We start from the raw sequence: 21,049 nt of genomic DNA on the forward strand, positions 1-21,049 counted from the left end.
CCTGTTCCACTCCAGTGGGGAGCTTTCATCTCAAGGGAACAGCAGCTGCTGCTGCTCTTAAGGAACATTCCCTCAGAAAGAGGGAGCCGCTCAGGTTTCTGAGCCTGGCAGGGCCGCCCCCTTGGGGTCCTGGCCCCTGAGCAGAGGCCGGGGGTGGCTAGGAACCCAGAAGGGACAGCCTTAACGCCCATAAAGGAGAAAGGCAGTGGAACTCCCGGAACTCAGCTTCCTGTCACTTGGGTCTGGGGGTGTCCCCTTTTCATCTCAGCAGTGACCTTGCAGGGTGGGTCACCACCCCCAGCTCAGCCATGCGGCAGAACTTCCAGGGGCTGGGCTGAGGTGCTGGCTTCCCACGCCCTTGGCCTCCAGCTAATGTTGAAAATGCAAACTCTGTGGGTCAATAGGTAAGTTTCCCCTTCCCCAGGTGAGGATGTACTGATGAGTTCCCTTCCTATTTTTCTGGAGAGTAGCACAGCTGCAGAGTTACGTCTGGTCGGCTGAGCCCGGAATCTCAGAACCATGCTGACTCTGTGGCCTCTCCCTTCCCTACTTTCAATCTATTAGCAAATCCAAATTCTTGCTTCCCAGCCATTGGTTTCTTACTCGCTGGTCTCTGAATCCCTGATCTACAGCTAGGTAGGGTCATGCCTTCCCACCCAGGGCCCAGGACGCTTGGTTCTCCTTCCTACGTGTCACAGAAGAAGTAAAAGGATCTAGTAAATGAAAATAGACTCATCCCTGACTCTGCTGCTTCTTAGATGTGTGACCTTGAACCAGTGACTTAACTGCTCTGAGTTTCCCTTTCCTTGGGTATAAAATGGAGAAAATAATGTGCACCTTGCAGGCTGGTTGTGAGGCATAAGCAAGATAATCTATGTCAAGCACCTGGTACACAGAGTGCTTGGGACCAGGGAGCTCAATAAACGTGGACGTTCTCCCCTTTCTCTGCCAGTTCTTCCCTGAGCAGCTCAAAAGGTGGCCAGTCGGTTCATTTGTCTCCAACGCGTCTCCAATCCTTACCCAGTTGCCTACATTCTCCACTGCCTTTAAAGTCTTTGGCAATTGGCTGTGGTGATCAGACTCAAAGCATAACATCCCACAAATTTGGCCGCAAGATACTCCATCATTACATTCGCAGTTAGAGATTGTGTCACAGTGGTTTTCATGCCCTTGGAACCCAGCGAGCTCATTGGTGCTTGAACAGATGCACATGGCATGAGTGAGTGATGTTTCCCCCATACCCCGGCCCCTTCTCTGCAGGGACTGTGAAAGGCTCTCTCTGTCCCTTACCTTCTCCAGACTTCTCTCTACCCTGGGAACATTCACACTGAGAGCTCCCAGGTAGTCTGCTAACTGCCCTCCACTCCCCCAAGCTTGCCTGAAATGCCCCCTCCTCTAGGAAGTCCTCCCAAGGCCAGTGAATCTACAGCTTCTCCAATCACAATAGGATTTGAAAGTCCTCCTGCTGGCCTATTTGATCCTTACAGAGGTTTGCTCGTCCTGTCTCTGGGCAGGAACAGACAATGGCCATGAGGGCATGCAGGCTGGGGCCTGGGCTTTCCCCGGGGAGGAAGACGGATGCTGAGTGGTGACTGGGCAACCTCAGGCCATACACATGCTTTGCTCAATCCAGACCCCTTCCGGCGGCTGCCTTCCTGCCCTTCCTCAGGGTCCCCTTGCCCCTGAGCACTCTGTGCTCAGATAATTTATCTAGATCCTTGGGTGTGACTCAAGCTCCCTCCCACTGAGATTGGGCACTCATCATGGACAATCCCCTGTGTTCTCCCAGGACCTAGCGGGGTGCATACAGTAAGCTGCCCCTAAATGCTCGGCAAATGCATGAGAACTGTGGCTCTCCTGATTTGCACTGGAACAGAGCTGAGGTTTAATCTCCACGGGGAAAGAAGGATGGATTTCAGGTCAAACTAATGCTTGAGGGGGGCGAGCATGAGGGTCTCTCCAGTGGAATGGTTTATTTGGGGCCATCAAGGAAGGGCTTCTTCACTGAGGATCTGCCCCCACAGGAAGCCTGGGTTCTGCCGAGTAAGAATCCTGGGTGTCATTAGGTACAGGCAGGGCAGGGTGGCCTCCTCCAGAGGGGAAAGGACAGGCTGTGGCCCAAGTCCTTGGAAACCCCGGTTTAGCTTTCCTGCTTGCTGAAAGCAGTCTCCCCGGCTCTGAACCCCCTTCCACCCCCCCTTCCCCATAGAAACGGAAGGCCACGCGGAGAGTATGCCCCGACCTCGCAGAGCTGGATGGGGACACAGTATGGCATCTGAGAGAGGGGGACCAATTTGAATAAAAAAACATCTCCCACTCTGCAACACAAGGCTGAATGATTAGCACACAGGCAAAACCATGAGCCAGCAGTTTGCAACAAAGCTGGCAGGCGGCTGGAATGTTGATCCTGAAGATCGTGTTCCAGAGGGGAGACACCCCTCCCCAGGCCAGGCTGGGCTCGGCGCGGCTATTTCAGGCTGGGGGGATTAAGGTCGCACCATGACGAATGTGTGCACAGACACGCACACGCACACGCACACGCACACACACACGCTCCTCCTCTCTCCTCCGCCGAGCTGGCTCCCACGGCCGGACCCCAGTCAGGCCTGCCTCCTGCACTGAGTCTCTTGGCCCCGAGGGTCTCTCCTTCCTGGGAAGGCCCAGGCCAGCCCGCGCCCACCTTGGCGAGGCAGAGATGGGAGCCTGACCTGGGGATGTGGACGGGGCAACGCGGGGCACATCCTGCTCACCTTCTGCCGGACACACACCGGGGACGCTGCACTGACCCCACCCCCTCCCCTCCCCCCACGACTGCCGCCATCTCTCTCTCCAACTCCTTTCTGCCTCTGCCTGTCTTCAGTCTCACTCTCCTCTTCCTCGGTCTGTGTCTCTTTGTCTTTGTTGTTCTTTTCCTCTAGTCCTTCAGCCTCTCCGTACCTCCCTCGCAAACGTGACCATTGATATTTGTCTTTCTTTCCCTTTGTCTTTCTCCCTACTTCTCCTTTCCTCCTTTGCCTTCCTGTTGCCTCCCTTGATTTCTCTCTATATTTCTCATCATATTACTTCTTTCAACAGATATTTACTGGCTGCCTATCATTCACCAGGAGAGGAAAACGTGAAGTCACATGGGATATTTACCACATAAATGGCCCACTGTGCCCAGGAGTTAGTTGAGAGGAAGAAAAGCCCACGCTTTGGGGTGGGGTGTCAGGGAGGCCTCCATGGAGAGAGCAGCCTTATTATTGCCATTGGGGAAGAGGCTGGGTTTGGTCCTGCAGAGATGTGCCGTCATCACCCAAACACACAGGCGTGGAAACATAGTGGCCTACGAGGGCATCAAATGTCAAGTGAAAGGATGTGAAAACTCTGGGGGGCAATTGGGCTTTTCAAGCAGGAGAATGGCTTGAATAGAGCTTCAGAAGATAAAGCAGCAGCAGAAGGCTGAGGTGTGCATATGTGAATGTGTGCGTGTGTGTGTGTATGTGTGTGTATGTGTGTGTATGCGTGTATGTGTGTGTGTGTGTGTGTATGTGTGTGGGGGGGGGAGGGCTTCGAGGTAGCCAGAGAAGACAGAAGAACAGGTTAGGAAGCTATGACAGCAGCTCGTGTGTAATCACCTTATTTACCCACTGAAGCCTGAACAAGTAGGTGGGGCCAGCGAGAGGAAATGAAGGGACAAATCTGAGAAGCAGCAAATGGGACCACCTCGCTAAGTGTCTTCTCCTCTCTTTCTTGGTGTCTTTGTTTTTGTCTGATCGTCTGAGTTCCTCTTTCTAAGCGGATCAGAGGCCTTTCTGCAGCGGTCACCCCAGGGCCAGCTGCACTGTCAGGCACAGATGTGATGCTTACAGTGATAGGAATCAAAGTTCCTTCCTCTTTCCTCTAAGCTCAGAGGCACTGAATGCAGGGATTCCCCAGGAGGACTGATTTTTGCAGATAGCATCTCCGAGGCCCGGCTCACCCAGAGCCCACGTTATCCTTCTCTGCTAACCCGCGTCTCCAGCGACTCTGCTTTCTGCACACAAAGTTGTCGGCCCGGGGAGCCCAAGCCTGAGGGCCCACTGTGGCTGCAAAGCCCTCCGGCCCTCCTTTCTTCTCCCACTGCCCTGGTTACACCCCCGATGCCAGAGCTTGAGCTGGGGTTGGAGGGCCCAGGAGGGAAAACCCAGGGCCTCTCCAAGGACCTGATTATTTCCAAAGACTTGTGCTAATTTTCTGATATGATCCTTACATCTCTGTGAGGCACTCAATCCTCATTACTTTTCCTGACCGATGCATTCTAATTAGATCAACACTTAAAACAAATTCACAATAGCCACAGGATGGCTTTCCATCTCATTAACTCCTCACTTATTATTTTCATGAAAATTACTGATAAAAATGTGCATCTCCATTTGGTGAGGCCTCACAGCCTCCTTGGCTCCTATCTTGCATCTCTCCCATCACCGGGGCTGCGCAGCATCGCCATGGTAACCCACAATAATAGAAACTAATAAATTACAAACGAGATGCTCGTTGAGCAATTATTGTCCTCTTTTATGCAAGTTTCTTGCTAATTTTGATCATAAGGGAAAGTACAATAAGACTCTGAAGGAATGAGTCTATTTCAAGAGAATATTAGCAAGCAGAAGCCTGGGCGGCTGAGTTTAGATCTGTAATAAAGTGATTTGGTGATTTCAAGCAATGGGAAGAGGAAATAAACTTCCGGCCTCGTGTCCCATACAGTACTCACTATCGAGTCCCACAGAGACCCCACTGGGGTGGGTTCGACGTGATTCCTGCTATTAAAATGTACAAGGCATGGCTGGCCTTCTAGGGGTCACCATGTCCTTTCCCCTGCCTCCACCAACCTAGAGAGATAGATCATACGTCTCGATCCTTAAAACTTAAGGATAAAAATAGCGCCACCTTTCTTTGGCATTCTTTCCAGCACCTCTCACCAAGCATTCTTAGAAAGTTTAGCGGGATCCCCAAGCCTGATTGTCTCGTAGGCAGAGGCTAGTGCAAACCTCCTGGGGGACCCTCCATGTGTCTGTCCTGGACTCAAGAGCTCAGTGGGAGAAGAAGAAAGTGGTGAGTCTAGGGCTTAACATAGACACCAGTGAGTTGGGAAGGTATCACCAGGAAGCTTTCTTAGTTCATAGGTTTGGGGAAAATATTCTGTCCTGGAGAGAGAGCCCATTCTCTGCCATTTCCACAGTTCCCAGTTCCCAGGATGAAGGTGGCTGGTGAATCTTGTGAGGGGTGACTTTAGGTGACTTACACAGTGGCCCTGGACCACAGGGAGACAGATGTGCCAGGGCAGGGTGAGCAACTAGAGAATGATCCGGGAAAAGCTGCTGTCTCCTATTAGGTGGGCAGGATTCAGGGAAGGCCCACTTTCCCCACACTCTCCTTCCCAAAACACAGAGAGCTCATCGAGCTCCAGCCCCCTTGAGAAGCCTGCGAGGCTGGGATGTCTGGGTCCACTCCCAGCTCCGTCCCCGCCTCATCCTCCTGCAAAGCTCTCCATCTCCTTAACTCTCGTGCTCATTTTTTGGGATATCTTGGACCAGGAAGCCAGGAATCCCTTTGGACATTGTCCCTCTCAGATCTGGTCATCTTCTAGGGAATACTGATACCCTGGTATGCTGAGCTCTGGGTGAAAAAGGGACTGAGCTGCCTGAAAATAGCAGGAGGAGTGGATCAGAGGTGAAAGGATACAGTCAGTCTAAACCATTTTCCTAGGTCTCCATGGGACCTTCAGACATTCTGACACCTCGCTTAGGAGCCTGGCTAGGAGACAGGACCCAGCCCTGTGTGTTACCTGTGAGTGAAGGTTTATGGAGGGCTGGTTGGGGGAGTAGGGCCCCCCGAGGTCATTCCTGAGCAGGTTATCACTGTGCATCTTGGTTTTGAGGCAGGTGATGTAACGGTTACAAAAGTCCTTGCAGAGTTCATTGACTTTCTCCAGCTCCAGCAGGTGGATTCTCAGGACCTGGATTGCCTTCACCATCTGTGGAGGGGGAGGAGAGGTGAGCCCAGGTGTCTGGATCCCAGTCCCCTCACTGCCTTGCCCGCCCCCCACCCCCCGAACAAGTCCCAAGCCCACAGACAGAGAGGAGCCCATGCTCGCCCTAGGGATGTACGCTTTCCACCCGCAGGATTTAAATTCTCCTTGTGGGTAGCTGCCGATTGCTTCCTTGCTTTGAGTTCACTGTTATCACAGCTGTTCTTGAGGCAGGTGTGGTATTCTGAGAACAGCACTGTGCTTAGAGGTTAGAAGGCCAGGTCTCAAGCCCCCTGCCTGCCATTTACAGTCCGTGTGGCCTTGGCCAAGTGCTTAAGCTCTCTGCGCCTCATTGTCTGACAAATGGGGACCATTACGCGCTCCCTGACAACCTTACAGTTTTGTGGAGAGGAGCACCTGAGGGAAGGCGTGAGCTGCAAAGTGTGAGGCCTTGAACAGGCACGAGGAAGACCGAGATCAGAGCTCCTTGCAAGAGCCCCAAGAGGTCAGGGACTGGCTACTCTTAAACACGTATTCTGAGTACCTCATGTGATGCCAGTCACCTAGCAGACACCCCATCAATGCATGTTGACCGACTGCATCGTCCAGCATGACTTAGCTGGGTGCTGGGACACCCAACTGTCTGCGGTGGCCTTTTGCGTACGCTTTGGTACGTGTGTTTGCCGCCTCTTCAAGTGGACGTTCCTAACCTTTTCAAGGCAAGAAGCTATTTCTCAGTCGAGGCTTTTCCCTTTATCGTTGTTATTATTATAAAAAGAAGGTGCTATGGAAGGTATGGAAAACAGAGGATGAAAAAGACTGCCCTTGATCTAATCACCCTAAAAAGAATGACGATTTCTTTGTTCTTTTTCACATGCGTGTATTTCAACACAGCTCCAATCACCTTGTATGTACAATTTTGCTTCCTGTTTTTCCCCTTAGTTTACCAAATGTATTTTTCTAAGTGGCAGGAATGTTTCCTCTATTCTCCCTTCTAGACTGCAAGCTTCTAGAAGAGAGGGGTGGTGGCTAACTTGCTCACCCCCTTATCCTCGTTACTAACACAAGTGGATACTGAGTAAATATTTGTTGAATGGGTGAAAGTTATTGCGTAAATACATTTTAAATTGCTGCATATCATTCCATGTGTGTGCCACACTTAGCCAATTCCTTATGGTTGGGCATTCAGGTTAATTCCAATTTTTTAACTTTATTAAAAAACATGTTACAGTGACTTATCTTCCAAGCTTATAGCTTATTCGTGTTTCTGCATTATTTCCTTAGGACAAGGTCCCGGAAGTGACAGAAAAAAAGCCATGGACATACCTTTGGCTCGTGATAAATATGGCCAAATTGCTTTTCAAAAAAGGTGTTGGAGCAATTGGATATCCACAAGCAAAACAGTGAAACTTGATTTAAATCTCATGCCTTATACAAAAAAAAATTAACTCAAATGGATCAAAGACTGAAATGTAAGACATACATATAAAATTTTTAGAAAAAAAAAACAACCCAGGAGAAAATCATCAGGACCTAGGGCTACGCAAAGAGGTCTTAGACTTAACACCAAAAACATGACCCAGAAAAGGAAAACTTGATGAATTGGACCTCATCAAAATGTAAAATGTTTGCTCTTCAAAAGACCCTGTGAAGAAGATGAAAAGATAAACTACAGACTGGGAGAAAATATCTGCAAACCACATATCTGACAAAGGACTTATGTCTAGAATATATAAAGAGCTCTCAAAACTAGCCAGTGAAATAACAAGCAATCCAATTAGAACTTGGGCAAAAGACAACATCAGACATTTCACTGAAGAGTATATATATATACATGGCAAATAAGCACATGAAAAGATGTTCAATGTCATTAGCCATCAGGGAAATGCAAATTAAAACCACAATGAGATATCACTATACACCTATCAGAATGGTTAACATTAAAAATAGAGGTAACACCAGATGCTGGCAAGGAATTAGAAACGGGACCACTCATATGTTGCTGGTGGGTATGAAACATGGTCTAGCCACTCTGAAAAACAGCAGAACAGTTTCTTATGAAACTGAATACACCACCCAGCTCAGCAACTCCAACTCTTGGGCATTTATCCCAGAAAAATAAAAACATCTGCTCCCCCAAAACCTGTATGTGAATATTCCAAACAACCTTATTCTAATAGCCCCAAACTGGAAACAACCAAAATACACGTCAACAGGTGAATGGATAAAGAAACTATGGTACATCCATATCATGAAATAGTACTAGGCAATAAAAAGGAACAAACTACTGATACACTCAACTACTTGGATGGATGTAAAGGGAATTATGCTGAGCAGAAAAGAAAAAGCCAGTCTCAGAAGGTTACATACTGTGTGATGCCATTTATATAACATTCTTGAAATGACTAAATTTTAGAGATGGAGAACAGATTAGTGTTTGCCAAGGGATGTGGTGGGGGAGAGAGGGAGGAACTGCCCTGTATCTTGACTACCATAGTGTTTCCATGAATCTACACATATGATAAAATGGCACAGAAGTACACACACACACACACACACACACACACACACACACACACACACACGGCTGCATGTAAAACTGGTGAAATCTGAATAAGGTTGGTGGATCATACCACTGTCATTTCCTGGTTGTCAAACTGTATTCCAGTCATGCAAGAAGGGGATCAGGACTTCTCTGTATTAATTCTTACAACTGCATGTGAATCTATAGTTCTATCAAATCACAAAGTAAAAAAAAAAAGTGGGGCTCGCCTTGGAGACCATTTAGGTTGACATAAGCAATATATAAGCATCCCTCTTAGCTTTGGGCCGGCATTTTGATGCCCAGGAAAACAAGGATGGGCATCGCTCCCAGAGAATCCTATCAGGTGTGTCATGCTGCGTGGCTAGAAGCCAGGGCCACACCCACTCTGAGCTTCATCTGCATTTCAAGTGGAGAGCAAGTGAGGCGCCCCCAGGTTGGCATTTGGATTGTCTGATGGGTAGGGATTGTGCTTGACTAATTAAAGGCTCTGAGTACTGAATTAGACTAAGTGTCACTCAAAGACAGAAACCAACAATTGTGTGTTTTCAAGCAGGGCTCAGTCACAGGGTCTTGTCCTCACGGGATGCCCCCTCCGTGGGGCTGAGACTAAAGGAGACTGTGCCGTCCCAGGCAAAGAGGATAAGAGTGACTTTAGTCCAGATTATTTGGACCAAAAGATGGAGTCGGGCACTGAATAAATTATTTGCTCTTGCCTAAATTTTCTACTTGACAATATATGGTGTTTAATAAATACTCATTGACTGACTGATGGATAACAATACCCAAACATTTCTTATTCTTACTATGTCTCAGGGACTGTGTTAAACCCAGCACATGCCTGATTTATTGCACATAACCACCTCTGCAAGTGGGTACCATTATTGCCCATATTTTACAGTTGAAGGCAATGAAGGCCACAGGTAGAAGTTTACTTGCTTAATGTCACACAGTCGGTAAGTGACAGAGCTGGAGCGTGAAGCCATGTTGCCTGTGTTGCTTCACCGGCAACTAAGGGTCTCAGGATTTACACAGAGAAAATGTCAGTTGATAGGGTGCATGGTTTAGGGAGAAAGTGGCTTAGTGACAGGAAGTACGGGCATCCAGGAAACTCAAGTTTAGGATTTCCAGAACCCTCCCTGGCAATGTTCCCGCATTCGGCTGCTCTGGCCTGGCCCGCAGGAGCCAGAGTACCTCAGCGTGCTTCCTCATGCGTAAGAAGAGGGGGTTGGACTGTCAGATGCCTTCTGTTTTCTGATTCTCTGAACGTTACAGGGACTTCTGATGGTCCTGGAAGGGACCACGTGAGATGATCTAGGCCAGTCTCTAGGTGACCAGATGGTCCAAACCCTCCCGGACACGTGGCTGCATCTCCTCTCCTGAGGCTCTCTTACCACCTCACGCCATCTCCATGTTCTCTCAATCTGCTGAGTTCTTCCAAACATTTACTGCAATCTCTGCTGCCTTAATATAAAGTGCTGACTCAGCCTTCTGTAGGCACCGAGAACATCCAGGGCTTCCATCAATACAAGCTCCCTTAATTTAATGTTATACGTTCAACAAATATTGAGTCTCATTATATGCCAAACACTGGACAAGACCTCTGACTTAAATAAGTTGCCCAGTTAGCTTTGTCTTCCCCAGACAAAATAATCCTAATTCCTTAAACCTTACTTCTTTCTCCCTCCCTTCCTTCCTTCCTTTCATTTCTTCTTTCTTCTTTCTCTGAGCTTTCCTTTACTGGACTATCCTTCATTTTCAATCAACATTTTATTTATTCATTTAAAAATGTTTGCGTGAATACACACATACACACCCATACACACAGAAAAGTGCACCTATCTATTTATAGCCAATAAATCCTCATTAGGTAAAAAGAATCAGAAAATACAATTAAGTAGAACAAAATACAAAGTAAAATCTACCCAAAATAGCTTTGCTCAAATGAAATACGCATGCAGTGTGTTTAAATAGATTTGGTGCACGGTGGCCAAAAGTGGACCTACATTTTGGTCTAATAAAGTACAGGTGAAGGATTACCTTTTTATGAGGTAATAGACTTGGTTTAAAGATTTAAGAACATAGAGTAAATCATAATGGTATTCCAAGGCAATGAATATGTAGAACCTATTCAGTATTGGAGGAAAAAACGGGCAATGCCATTAATGTGGGGCAGCTGCCTGGCCTGGCGCAAAGCCTGTGGGATTTACCATCAGACAGCTTGGATTTGAGTCCAGACCTACTATTTACAAACTGGGTGACATTGGGCTAATTCCAGGACTTCCCTGAGCCTCAGTTTTCCTCATCCCTGTCTCACAAGATTTGATAACGGCTAAAAGAGATGATAATGTGAAAGTGCTTTATAAACCACAGGGAAGCAAGTGCATATAAACTTTTGCAAACTCTTTTAATGATTTCTAATATCCTGTTGGCTTTTCTGTTGCTGTTCCAGTTTCAGATGGTGGAAGAATCATCATCCTCAGTTTTTTCTTCTATATTTATGTTTAGTAAGTCATCCTCTATCTTATTTTTATGCAATTTTGGGTTTTTGCCTCTAAATCAGAATAAAACTCTGACATATTAAACTATTTTTCCTAAGTGATCAGGGTCATGTAAAAAGTTATTCCAAATCTTCTAGTGCAATAACAATTCCATTTAATTTAACATCGTCATCAAATGTGATGAGTGGATCCTTCATTCCTTTTCTCTCCGTTTTGCTTCATCTTTCAGCTTCTCTCCCTCCCTTCTCTTTCAAAATAAAAAACCAGCCCTCTTCTTCTGAGCAGAGGGCTTCACAAAAGCAAAACGAGATGCACCCTTGCATTTCAGTCTCATATCACAGCACACGAGCCCCACAAGTCTCAGGAAAGCCCGCAGGACCGGGGCCTCTAATTTTCTGGGAAGTCGCGTGGCATGATATCCTGAATCTACTATTTGCTGCCCGGGGTATTTTGGACAAGTCATTTAACTTCATCTATAAATGTAAGCTGATAGGTAATACTTACACTGTAGAGTTGTGGTGAACACTGAATAAGATCACGTACACGTATGTCCTGGGCACACAGGAGCCGTGTGCTATATGGGGATTCTTACGCCAACACACCCCTCCCCCCCACCATCAAATACTTTTCCGAAAAGTGGCCTCTCTTGTAGGATTGCGGCCTCTTCATTTGATAGTACTGGCCTTGCCTTTCAAAACATTTATACACGTAGCACTTTACAATTTGCAAAATGCTTCTCTCTCCATTACCTCATTTGAGTCTCAGAAACACGGGGACACACAGGCACTGTTATCACTCTGCTAGAGATGAGGAGATCAAGGCTCAGAGATTAGGTAACCAGCAAGATTCCAGGCAGCAATTAGGGAGGGAGGTAGCTTTGCCCTGGAGGGCAGATTCTGTTTACCCTCTCCTCCTTCTGCAATTTGGGAAGCTGGAATGTTCTCCCTCATTTACGGATGAAGAAATTGGGAAACACACATTCCTTGAAGTGCTCTGATGCTTCCTGCATGTCACTAGGTCAGCCAAAGCTAAAATCTATTCAGGAATTTTTCCAGACCAGACCAGACCAGCCGGACCTGGCCTGAGCAGTTGGAAATGTGGGGTCACTGGAACAAGGCCTGGGACATGGAAGAAAGGTGAAGTCCAGAGCCTGTAGGCTGCTTAGGGAGGCCACCTCGCAGGACAAGTCAAATGCTTTCAAGTCACAATGTGACACTTCCCTTCCCACGTCCCCAGAGTTTGGAGAAGCACTGTGGTTCAGGGGAAAGAGGTGGGCTTCAGGAGTTACACCCACCTGGCGCAAACCCCAGCTCTGTAACTTACTGACTATAGGGCTCTCGGTCTTGGATTCCCCCTTCTGTAAAATGGGTATAATGATAACCCTCTCATAGGGCTATGGTGAGAATTCAATAGCAGAGCTGGGTGCTAGAGAACAGCGGGTTTTGGAGGCTCGGTCTGGGGTCCTCCACTTACTGGGACGCTCTGGACAGTTCACGTGATCTCTGCACTTCGGTGTCCTCATGTGTAAAGTAGGATAGCGACAGCAACCCCCTCAGAGTCGTACTGAGGACAAAATGAGATCTGGCCAGAAAAGAACTAAAGACAAGTGCAGAGGAAGCACTAAGAAAAGACTGGCTCTAGGGCTGCGTCACTGCTGAGCGTGGGCCGGGCTCCACGCCTGTATTTGACCCACGTATGTGCTGTGTGGTCTTGAGCTGGTGATTTCACCTCGTGTCTCAATCTCCTCATCTTAAAACGGGGATAATAATAATCTGTGCCTTGTGGGTCTGAGAAGAGAATTAAATAAGATAATACAGGTGAAGTGTTCAGAACGGCACCTGGCACCCAGTAAGTGCACTATAAATGTTAATTATTACTGGCTTTGATTATTATTTCCTTTCCCTGTTCTGGTGTCTTGTGGGATTTTTCTGCTCCCGTCAAGGCGAAGAGAGTGTGGGCGGGAGGCCGAAGGGAATGGCTCTCTGAAGGGGGCCGCCCGCGGTCTCGGTGGGCCCAGGGCTCTGCCCGGCCTCCTTATTCACAGCCTCTGGCCTCTGGCCCTGCCTCTTCAGAGTGGGCCCAGGGGCCTGGGGGGCCCCATTTTGGAGCTGGTTTTGCGGTCAGGCAGCTATAATCTGTCCCTTAAGCCACACCAGGGTCTCATTAAAACGTGCCCCGTAAGTGTTAAAAAAGTTACACATAAAAAAATTCCATGCATGAAACTGAAACCGTACGTTTTAGAGCTTCGGTTTGAAATCCTGCATAATATATAAAACGTCGGCCCTGCACTGGGGGCCCGTAAATCAGATTTCATAAAACAAAAAGCTTTCACCTTTCAAAGGGGTTTGGGGAACTTGCAAATTTTACAGACTGGACCAACTGCCAGTCGGAGGCTGCTGGGCCCAAGCAGGGGATCCGAGGCCCAGGTGCCAGAGGCCTGGTGAACGCTGGGTGGGTGTGGGAATTGGAGTGAGGGTATCCCCGGGGGGAGCATTCCAGCTTAGCCACCATGGGGGTGGAAAGCCACCCGCGTGGCACTGAAATGGGGAGGTGGAGAGGCTCAGAGAGCGTGGGTACCAGGGGGAGAGATGCTGGTGGTACCCTGTATAAATGAGGCCTCTGTTACCCCCTGGGAAGCAGAGAGGTGGGTGATGGCGTGCAAGGAGCCAGCAGACCTGGATGCTGACAAGTCACTGCCCTTCTCCAGACTCCAGTGTCCCCATCTATAAAATGGGCTGCTTTCCACGCTTGTGGTTTCCCCACCAGCGTTTTGGGATTCTAAGTTTCTTTTCGGGCAGCTGGCTAACCGGGAAGGGAGGTTCCCTCAGAAACCTATACTTCTCTGGTCTCTGAGCATCTCTGGCAGAGCTTAGTATAAGCAGTGCCCATGGGAACTCGTCTGAGAGACCGTGGAGCAGGGCAGGTAGACACAGAGATTTGCGTGGACGAGAGGAGGGGACCAGCTGGAGGGGGAGGACCCGCGTGCCCGTGGCGGGCCTGGGGGAGCTGGAGAGGAGGCAGGACCCGAGCGCCCAGCGCGGGACAGAGTTCGGGGGATCCTAGTGTCCTCCTGACAATCCCATCTGTGAAAGTCAACATTCAAGGGCAAAGGAAAGCCGCCCTGACACACATATATATAAAAAATAAATCTCTCAATTATCTCAGCTCATTTGCTTGGGGTCTCATTTTATGTCCCTGCTCCGCTGCGCAGTATATCTGTCCGGATAAAGAGTTACAGTCCGTTGGGCTACGTGTGTGGGGTTGTAAAAAACACAGATGCCAAATTAACTGGCTGTGGCACTCAGCAGCTGATTGAGCTGATAATGACGCGATCTGACCTTTTTCTAATTTCTAATTATGTGCATCTCGGCTGTGCTGGCTGCATGATTCTTGTTCTAATGATGGCTCCTGTGATCGGCCTCTTCATCTCTCCCCTCCCGACGCAGGACTACAAGTGGGGTGGCAAAGGGCGCTGCCTGACACCCTCCCCCCACGCCCGGTAAAGTTTCAGGCTTCAGCCCACACAGTCTCTCTGATGGCCTGGAGGTGAGGTGAGGTGGCTGGAATGCCTGGCTTTAGCGATACTGCATTTGACCTTAACCTTCTGGGTGCCATGCACTTAGTTCCACAAGCCATCTCGTGAATATTTTATGACTGTCACAGGAGACAGGCGGATTGGCTCTATAGACGAGGAAACTGAGCTTCAAAGGAGCTGTCATCAAAGTCACCCAGAGGGTGAGCTGTGTAGCTGGGCTGAGGTCCTTGGCTCCTTCAATGGTCTCCATTTAAATAATCGACCCATCCATCAGTCATTGACTGCAGCTAACTCTGGGTAAATCAGGTCCACATGAGGAGGTGGGCTGTCCAAGGCCTGCTCCACCAGGGGACCACTCCCAGTGCAGTCCCCTGAGATAGAGGCCCAGGGAGCACCGGGGGCCAGGGGCCATTGGGGCAGCTCCTACAACATCCGCGTGCCTAGGTCAGGTGTGGCACGTAGCAGACAGTAACCAAGTTTTGTTGGATTAATGAAGAAATCTGAGTCTTTTGAGTGAACAGAACTCTGAGAGACCCAGGTAGTGTGGGCCAGGGGAGAACAGGGAGGTGGCCACACTTTTTGGTATTTTCCAGGCTGGGCTAGAATAAGAGGCTGTCCTCGGGGGGTCGTCTATAGCTCACCTGGCAGGTGGTAGTGGGCAAGGTCTGTGAGGTTTGTTTCCCCAGGACTCCTACCTCTGAAGGTGTAAATTCTTTCATGTTACTCAGCCTATTGTAGGTATTTCCTACCAATTTTGGCCTCAGTCTCTTTTGGGGTCAAGGGAGAGGAGTGCCCATTCCAGCTCCTGCAGAAACGGCTGCCTCACTTCCTGGTTCCATGGCTGCTGCCGGTATAGCTTCTAAAGACCTGATTCACAATTGCGGTTCTGAGATTCTGAGCAACCGAACAGCAGGGCAGGGCCAGGCCAGCCCGCACTTACTGCTGGACCAACGGGAGAACCTGCACGGGGACAGCTGTCCTAGGGGACCTGAGAGACAGTGGTCTGGGCTCCCGGGAAGGATGTCTGCTCAATCCCAGCCAGGGGAGAGGGAGGGCCAGGCACAAGCCGAGGTGGATTTGCGGCTCCCAGAAATCTGCACTAACGCTCCCGACCCCGGTCAGGTGCTTATCCTCTGTCCTCTAAACGCATCATAATACTTCACAACTTTCCAGGCCAGGCTGGGGGGCTCTCCTGGTAGCTCTTCTGGCCTCCATAAAGGAGCATAATCAACTCTTGAGAGAAGCAGTGGGGTGGATAATTCCCAACACAGGATAATACCCACGTCATTTAAATCTGTTCTGCTGGTGCGCTGTGTGTGTGTGTTTTTCTTCCTTCCTTTTTGGAGTCCCATTTGCTTTTCTAATTCTGTCTCTCTTTTGGGAGTAGGTACTAACTAAACTCTGACTGCAAGAGGTCAGTGCTGTAATCAATCAATTTGTGGAAGAAAGAGTTTTTCAGAGTTTCCAAATTCACCCTGCATCATCTCGGTAATCCACCCACAGAAAAATCAAGAATTGTGGTTAATGATCCCAGGATGACCGCTGTCATGATGAACAAACAGAGCACCCTCTCTACAGCTCTCCTTCTCAACAGGATTCCCAGGGCTGGATGAGAATTTCAGGCATCATCTAACCTAGTGGTTACCAAGCCTTATTGAAGATTGCGGCTGTCTGGGAAACCTCTAAAAATGTATCTTCACAGGTCCCACCAAACTTACTGAATCCCGGTTTCCAGGTGGTGGGCCCCAGGCCCGTGTGCTTTTCAAAGCTGTAGTGATGATGTGGATGACAAGCTAGGTTTGGGAGCCTGATCTACTGCGTCCCCCTAAATGGGCAGGACATCTGCTGATCTGCTCAGTGTGACTCTGTTTCCGGTCTTCCCATCCACCGATCTGCTTGACGGTGCCTGTCATCCCCACCCTCCACACTGTAGCACATGGCCATCAGCTCCTCTCTGGGCAGCCCAAGACAAATTTACCAGCGTGCCAGGGCTCTAGCTCTTGGAACAGCTACACCAGACATTCTGGGCACCATGACCCTCCTTTCCTCCCGTCTGCACTGCAAGGGGGTTGTAGGTGATGCTACTAGTGTTGCAGCGGCAGAGGAGGGGAGAGCTTTGGCAGCAACCCCTTTGCATGCAACTCTTGGTTTAAGGTTCTCTGATGCTGGAAGGGTACACCTAGTGCCTGCCCACAGGGGGCATGCAAATTTCTTTGTTGAATGCATGAATGAAAGGGTTGCTTCTAGGGCATCTGGAGGGCATCAGAAGGTAGGGAGAGCCTAGCCAGGGCGGGGTTGCAGGGTCTTTACCAGGTTGTCCAGCTCTGGGTCGTCGCTGAAGAAGGGTTTGTGCTCTTGCTCTTGCTGGTGGACAAAGTTCTCGATGTCCACGTCAAAGCTGGCGGAGGTGATGCACTCCGAGCCCTGCGTGGCCTGTTCACATTTCTCAAACAGCAGCGTCAGGAGCGGGAAAAGAGGGTGCCTGCGGGGACATCAAGAGCTCACACATGCGCACTCAGAGACTTGCTGCCGTCGGGGTTCAGAAGCCACCAGGGTCCCTTCCCACACTGCCGTCACTTCTTCTCCCAGGGTCCCACTCCCTGAGAAAGGCCCCAGTCCCCACGGTCAGCCTAGACGGCAGCATTTCACGCCCTGGCACAGAGAATTCAGTCTCCTGATTCCTAGGGCCTCAGAGGCTTCTGTCCCTCCCCACCAGGGGCCTAACTTTTCTCTTTGTCCAGAGAAACTGCACAGATATTTGATGAGGCATGCTGGGTATAACCCTTCCCAGAAGTAGGTGTCCATTTCTGGCTCAGTGTCAATCTGGGAAGGAAATATGGGAAATGTCCAGAAAAGTGCTGGATGTGAACATGCGTGGTTGGTCACACACCCTCCCGTGGCTGCGTGGAGCCAGCCGAGGGCAGCACCTGTGTGTTTGCAAGTGTACGTGGCGGGGTGTGGACCTGAGTACTCGTCACACGTGGTGGGCAGAAGTCTCCACCTGTCCTGCATCTGTTGACCGACTCAGTTTAGGTCAGACACCCCAGTCACACGTGTAACACTTCCCTACACGTTTCTATCATCACACACTTAGCACAACTGTAATTAAATAATTCTTTGCATCATTATTTGTCCAGTGTTTTCCTCCAAGGCTGTCTCTGTCTCAATGATCACTGTATCCTTAAGACCTTGCCCTGGCGCTGATAGCAGGCACTTAATAAATATTCGGTGACTGACAATGAACCAGTGAATGATGAATACGTGAGTGTGAGTGTGCGCATGTGTGTGACGGTTCTGTGATGGATGGATGTAGGCTGAAGTGCTTACCTGGCGACTCTATGGGTCTTGGCTTCGACATCACCCACTCTGGGAAGGTTCCCTGACGGCCCCTCCCCTCAACCTGTGCCAACGGCTCCCTGGGCTGTTTGCTTTCCACCTGTCTTCCGCACTAGACTCTCAGCTACGTGAGGGCAAGAAGCAAGCCCACCTCATTCCTCACTGTCTGCCCAGAGTCTAGCAGCGGCATGTGGACACTAATAAATCTTTGTTGAATATATACATGTTAGGTGTGTGACCCCATTTGCATATACAAGTGCATCTCGTTCTCATTTCTCTGCAGCATGAGTGAACAACTATGTCTTCACACCCGGCACGTGCACATGTGTTTACATGGGTATTGACACTGGACTCTGGAGCCCCATTCCCTCCCACCATGGTTCCCAAAAAGCAACGGCACATCCCTCTCTGGTTGCTCACCTCAGTGCCCTGGAACCACAACATCTAGCTCCCTTCTTTTTGAGTGAGCTCTGCGAGCTGGGAGAGGAGAAAGTATGTATGTTGGGTCTGGTCCCCAGGCTTCTGCCAACGGGGATGTTGTAGCCAGCACTGCCCAACAGAACTTCTTGAGGTGATGAAGACATTCTACAATCTCTGCTGTCCAATACGGTAGCCACCAACTTCATGAGGCCAATGGACATTTAAAACATGGCTGTTTTTGAATTATGGTTTTCTCAGGGTATATGCCCAGTAGTGGGATTGCCGGGTCATATGGTAATTCTATTTTTAGCTTTTTAAGCAACGTCCATGGTGGATGGACCTAGAGTCTGTCATACAGAGGGAAGTAAGTCAGAAAGAGAAAAACAAATACCATATGCTAACGCAAACATATGGAATCTAAAAAAAAAATGGTACTGATGAACCTAGTGGCAGGGCAGGAATAAAGACGTGGACATAGAGAATGGACTTGAGGACACAGTGGGGGAAGAGGAAGCTGGGACAAAGTTAGACAGTAGCATTGACATATATACACTACCAAATGTAAAATTAGATAGCTAGTGGGAAGCAGCTGCATAGCACAGGGAGATCATCTCAGTGCTTTGTGACCACCTAGAGGGGTGGGATAGGGAGGGTGGGAGGGAGGCTCGAGAGGGAGGGGATATGGGGACATATGTATACATATGGCTGATACACTTTGTTGTACAACAGAAACCAACACACCATTGTGAAGCAATTACACTGCAATAAAGATCTATTAAAAATAAATAAAATATGGCTCTTGTGTCTAGGACACTGAATTTTTTATTTTGTCTAATTTTAACTAATTTTAATTTAGATAGCAACATGTGGCTAGTGGCTACCATATTGGAAAGCACAGTAAGTCCTGAAAATGAAAACAGATCATGCTTCTTCCCTCCAGCACGCTATGATTAAACATGCCGAGAAGGACTGAACATTCATCCTGCATAGTGTTTGTAGGCTGATGGGGGACCCCTGTGAGCCTGTCCCATCCTGGGATTCCAACAATTCTGGGCAGAAAGGCAGAAGGTGCTGAGACCCATCCACACTCAAACCTATACCTATTGGTCATTCTACTCAAGCTCGGGGGCAGCGGGGGCTGAGGGGAGATGAATTCCTGCCACAGATGAGCTGCGTGGCTTGGCAAAGCTGTCTCTAGACATTATCTCCCTGACCCTCGTTTTGGGAGCTGATGCGTAAATAGCTGGGCTCCAAGGCTGCAGGCTGGGTCACAGTCTGGAGGAAAAAAGGGTCAATATCTGAGGGTAGCGCATCTGCAGCCCCAAATTGCTAGAAGAGCTATTTGGCCCCCTCAGGAGGCTGGTGGGAAAACAATGGGTTCGCTCAGCCATCTGCTGAAGACAAAGAGAAAACCAGGTGAAGGGGTTAAACTCCAGTATAAGTCTTCATTTGCAGCCACTAATACCGCAGCATATTATAGTCTAATCTAACCTGATCCCAGTTTAATGCAAGATTCTCCCGGCCCTGAGTGGAATACCAAAGGAAGCCTTCATGGCTGTGATTTAAGCAGAGACCTGCAGTGGTTTAGCTGAGGGACATGAAAGGCAAATTCCAGACGGTGTTATGAATTATTGCGCCTTATGAACCTTCCTACTCTCAACAGATGCCTGCTGCCGTTTAAACAGCCACTAGATCAATTAGGAGTGAAAGGCACAAATCGACTCCGTACAAGGGCACTAAATTACCAGGAACTAATAATCCGCAGCATCGTGCCAGGTTGCGGGGGGCGCAGCCCCTGCCCCATCCCCACGGCGGCCGCGGTCACTGCACATCCCTTCCTCACCGGCTGGAGGCAGGGTGGGCAGCTGCTGACGGTGTGTGGGTGTGCCGGTGCACGTGTGTGCACGTGGGTTGAATGTAGGCTGTCAACGAGAGCGAGTGTGAGCGTTGTGTAAGTGGGTTGCCCCAGGTGTTTTTATTGCGTGTGCACACACGGTGTTACGTCTCTGCTGTACTATGCGCACATGGGTTGTGTGTATGGAGCTGGGGTGCGGAGTTTGTGTGCTGTGAATACAGGGTGCCTATGCCCTCTATTGTATGCAGTGTGTGTGCAGGGCTACGTGTTATCTGTATGCACTGCGTGTGCGAGCATCATGTGTTTTGTGTACACAGCGTGCGTGGCATGTGGGGCGGGGAGGAGGGAGCTGCCGGTGACTGTGTCTCCCAGTTACCAGCTCTGGAGTTGGGCTGGGGGGAGAGGGTGAGCTCGTCTGCCACTGTCCTGGCCTCTGCAGGGAGGAGAGTGATCAGGGAGGGCCTCTCTGAGGAGGTGACATTTGAGTTAAGCCTGGAAGGACAGAGGAGGCAGTCAGGCAAAGGTCAGAGGGAGGGGCATGCCAAGCAGGGGAAAACGCAAAGCACTTCAGAGAGAAATGAGCTTGGCATGTTTCTGGAACAAAATCCAGGCGCTTGTGGCTGGAGCAAGGTAGGCGAATGGAGGGAGATGACGTCGAAGAGGCGAGCAGCAGTTAGATTCGAGGTCTCGCACAGAGCTGGGCTTTTGGGGACTGGGGTGGAGGCACTGTCCCCTCCACTGGGGGACAGTGTGCACCTTCCAGGCACAGCTCTAGCATTGGTCCATTTTATAAACCTCTCCCCTGCAGGTGTCAGATCTCCCGTGTGTGTGTGTGTGTGTGTGTGTGTGTGTGTGTGTGTGTGTGTGTGTG

At 49.4% G+C, this 21,049-nt stretch overlaps 1 protein-coding gene across 1 annotated transcript in view; it reads right to left on the minus strand.

The window, feature by feature from the left end:
• Positions 1 to 21,049, minus strand: part of PKNOX2 (PBX/knotted 1 homeobox 2) — a 186,039-nt gene that overhangs the window by 26,064 nt on the left and 138,926 nt on the right. The window contains exons 5-6 of the mRNA XM_027081894.1: positions 16,878 to 17,049; positions 5,807 to 5,995 (exon numbers count right to left, since the gene is read on the minus strand). Coding sequence (XP_026937695.1) covers positions 5,807 to 5,995; positions 16,878 to 17,049 — 361 coding nt within the window. The remainder of the gene's footprint in view (positions 1 to 5,806; positions 5,996 to 16,877; positions 17,050 to 21,049) is intronic.

The sequence above is a fragment of the Aethalodelphis obliquidens genome, unplaced genomic scaffold (assembly GCF_003676395.1).
Source record: "Aethalodelphis obliquidens isolate GAN/ISIS:26980383/991018 unplaced genomic scaffold, ASM367639v1 scaffold46, whole genome shotgun sequence".
NCBI lineage: Eukaryota > Metazoa > Chordata > Mammalia > Artiodactyla > Delphinidae > Aethalodelphis > Aethalodelphis obliquidens.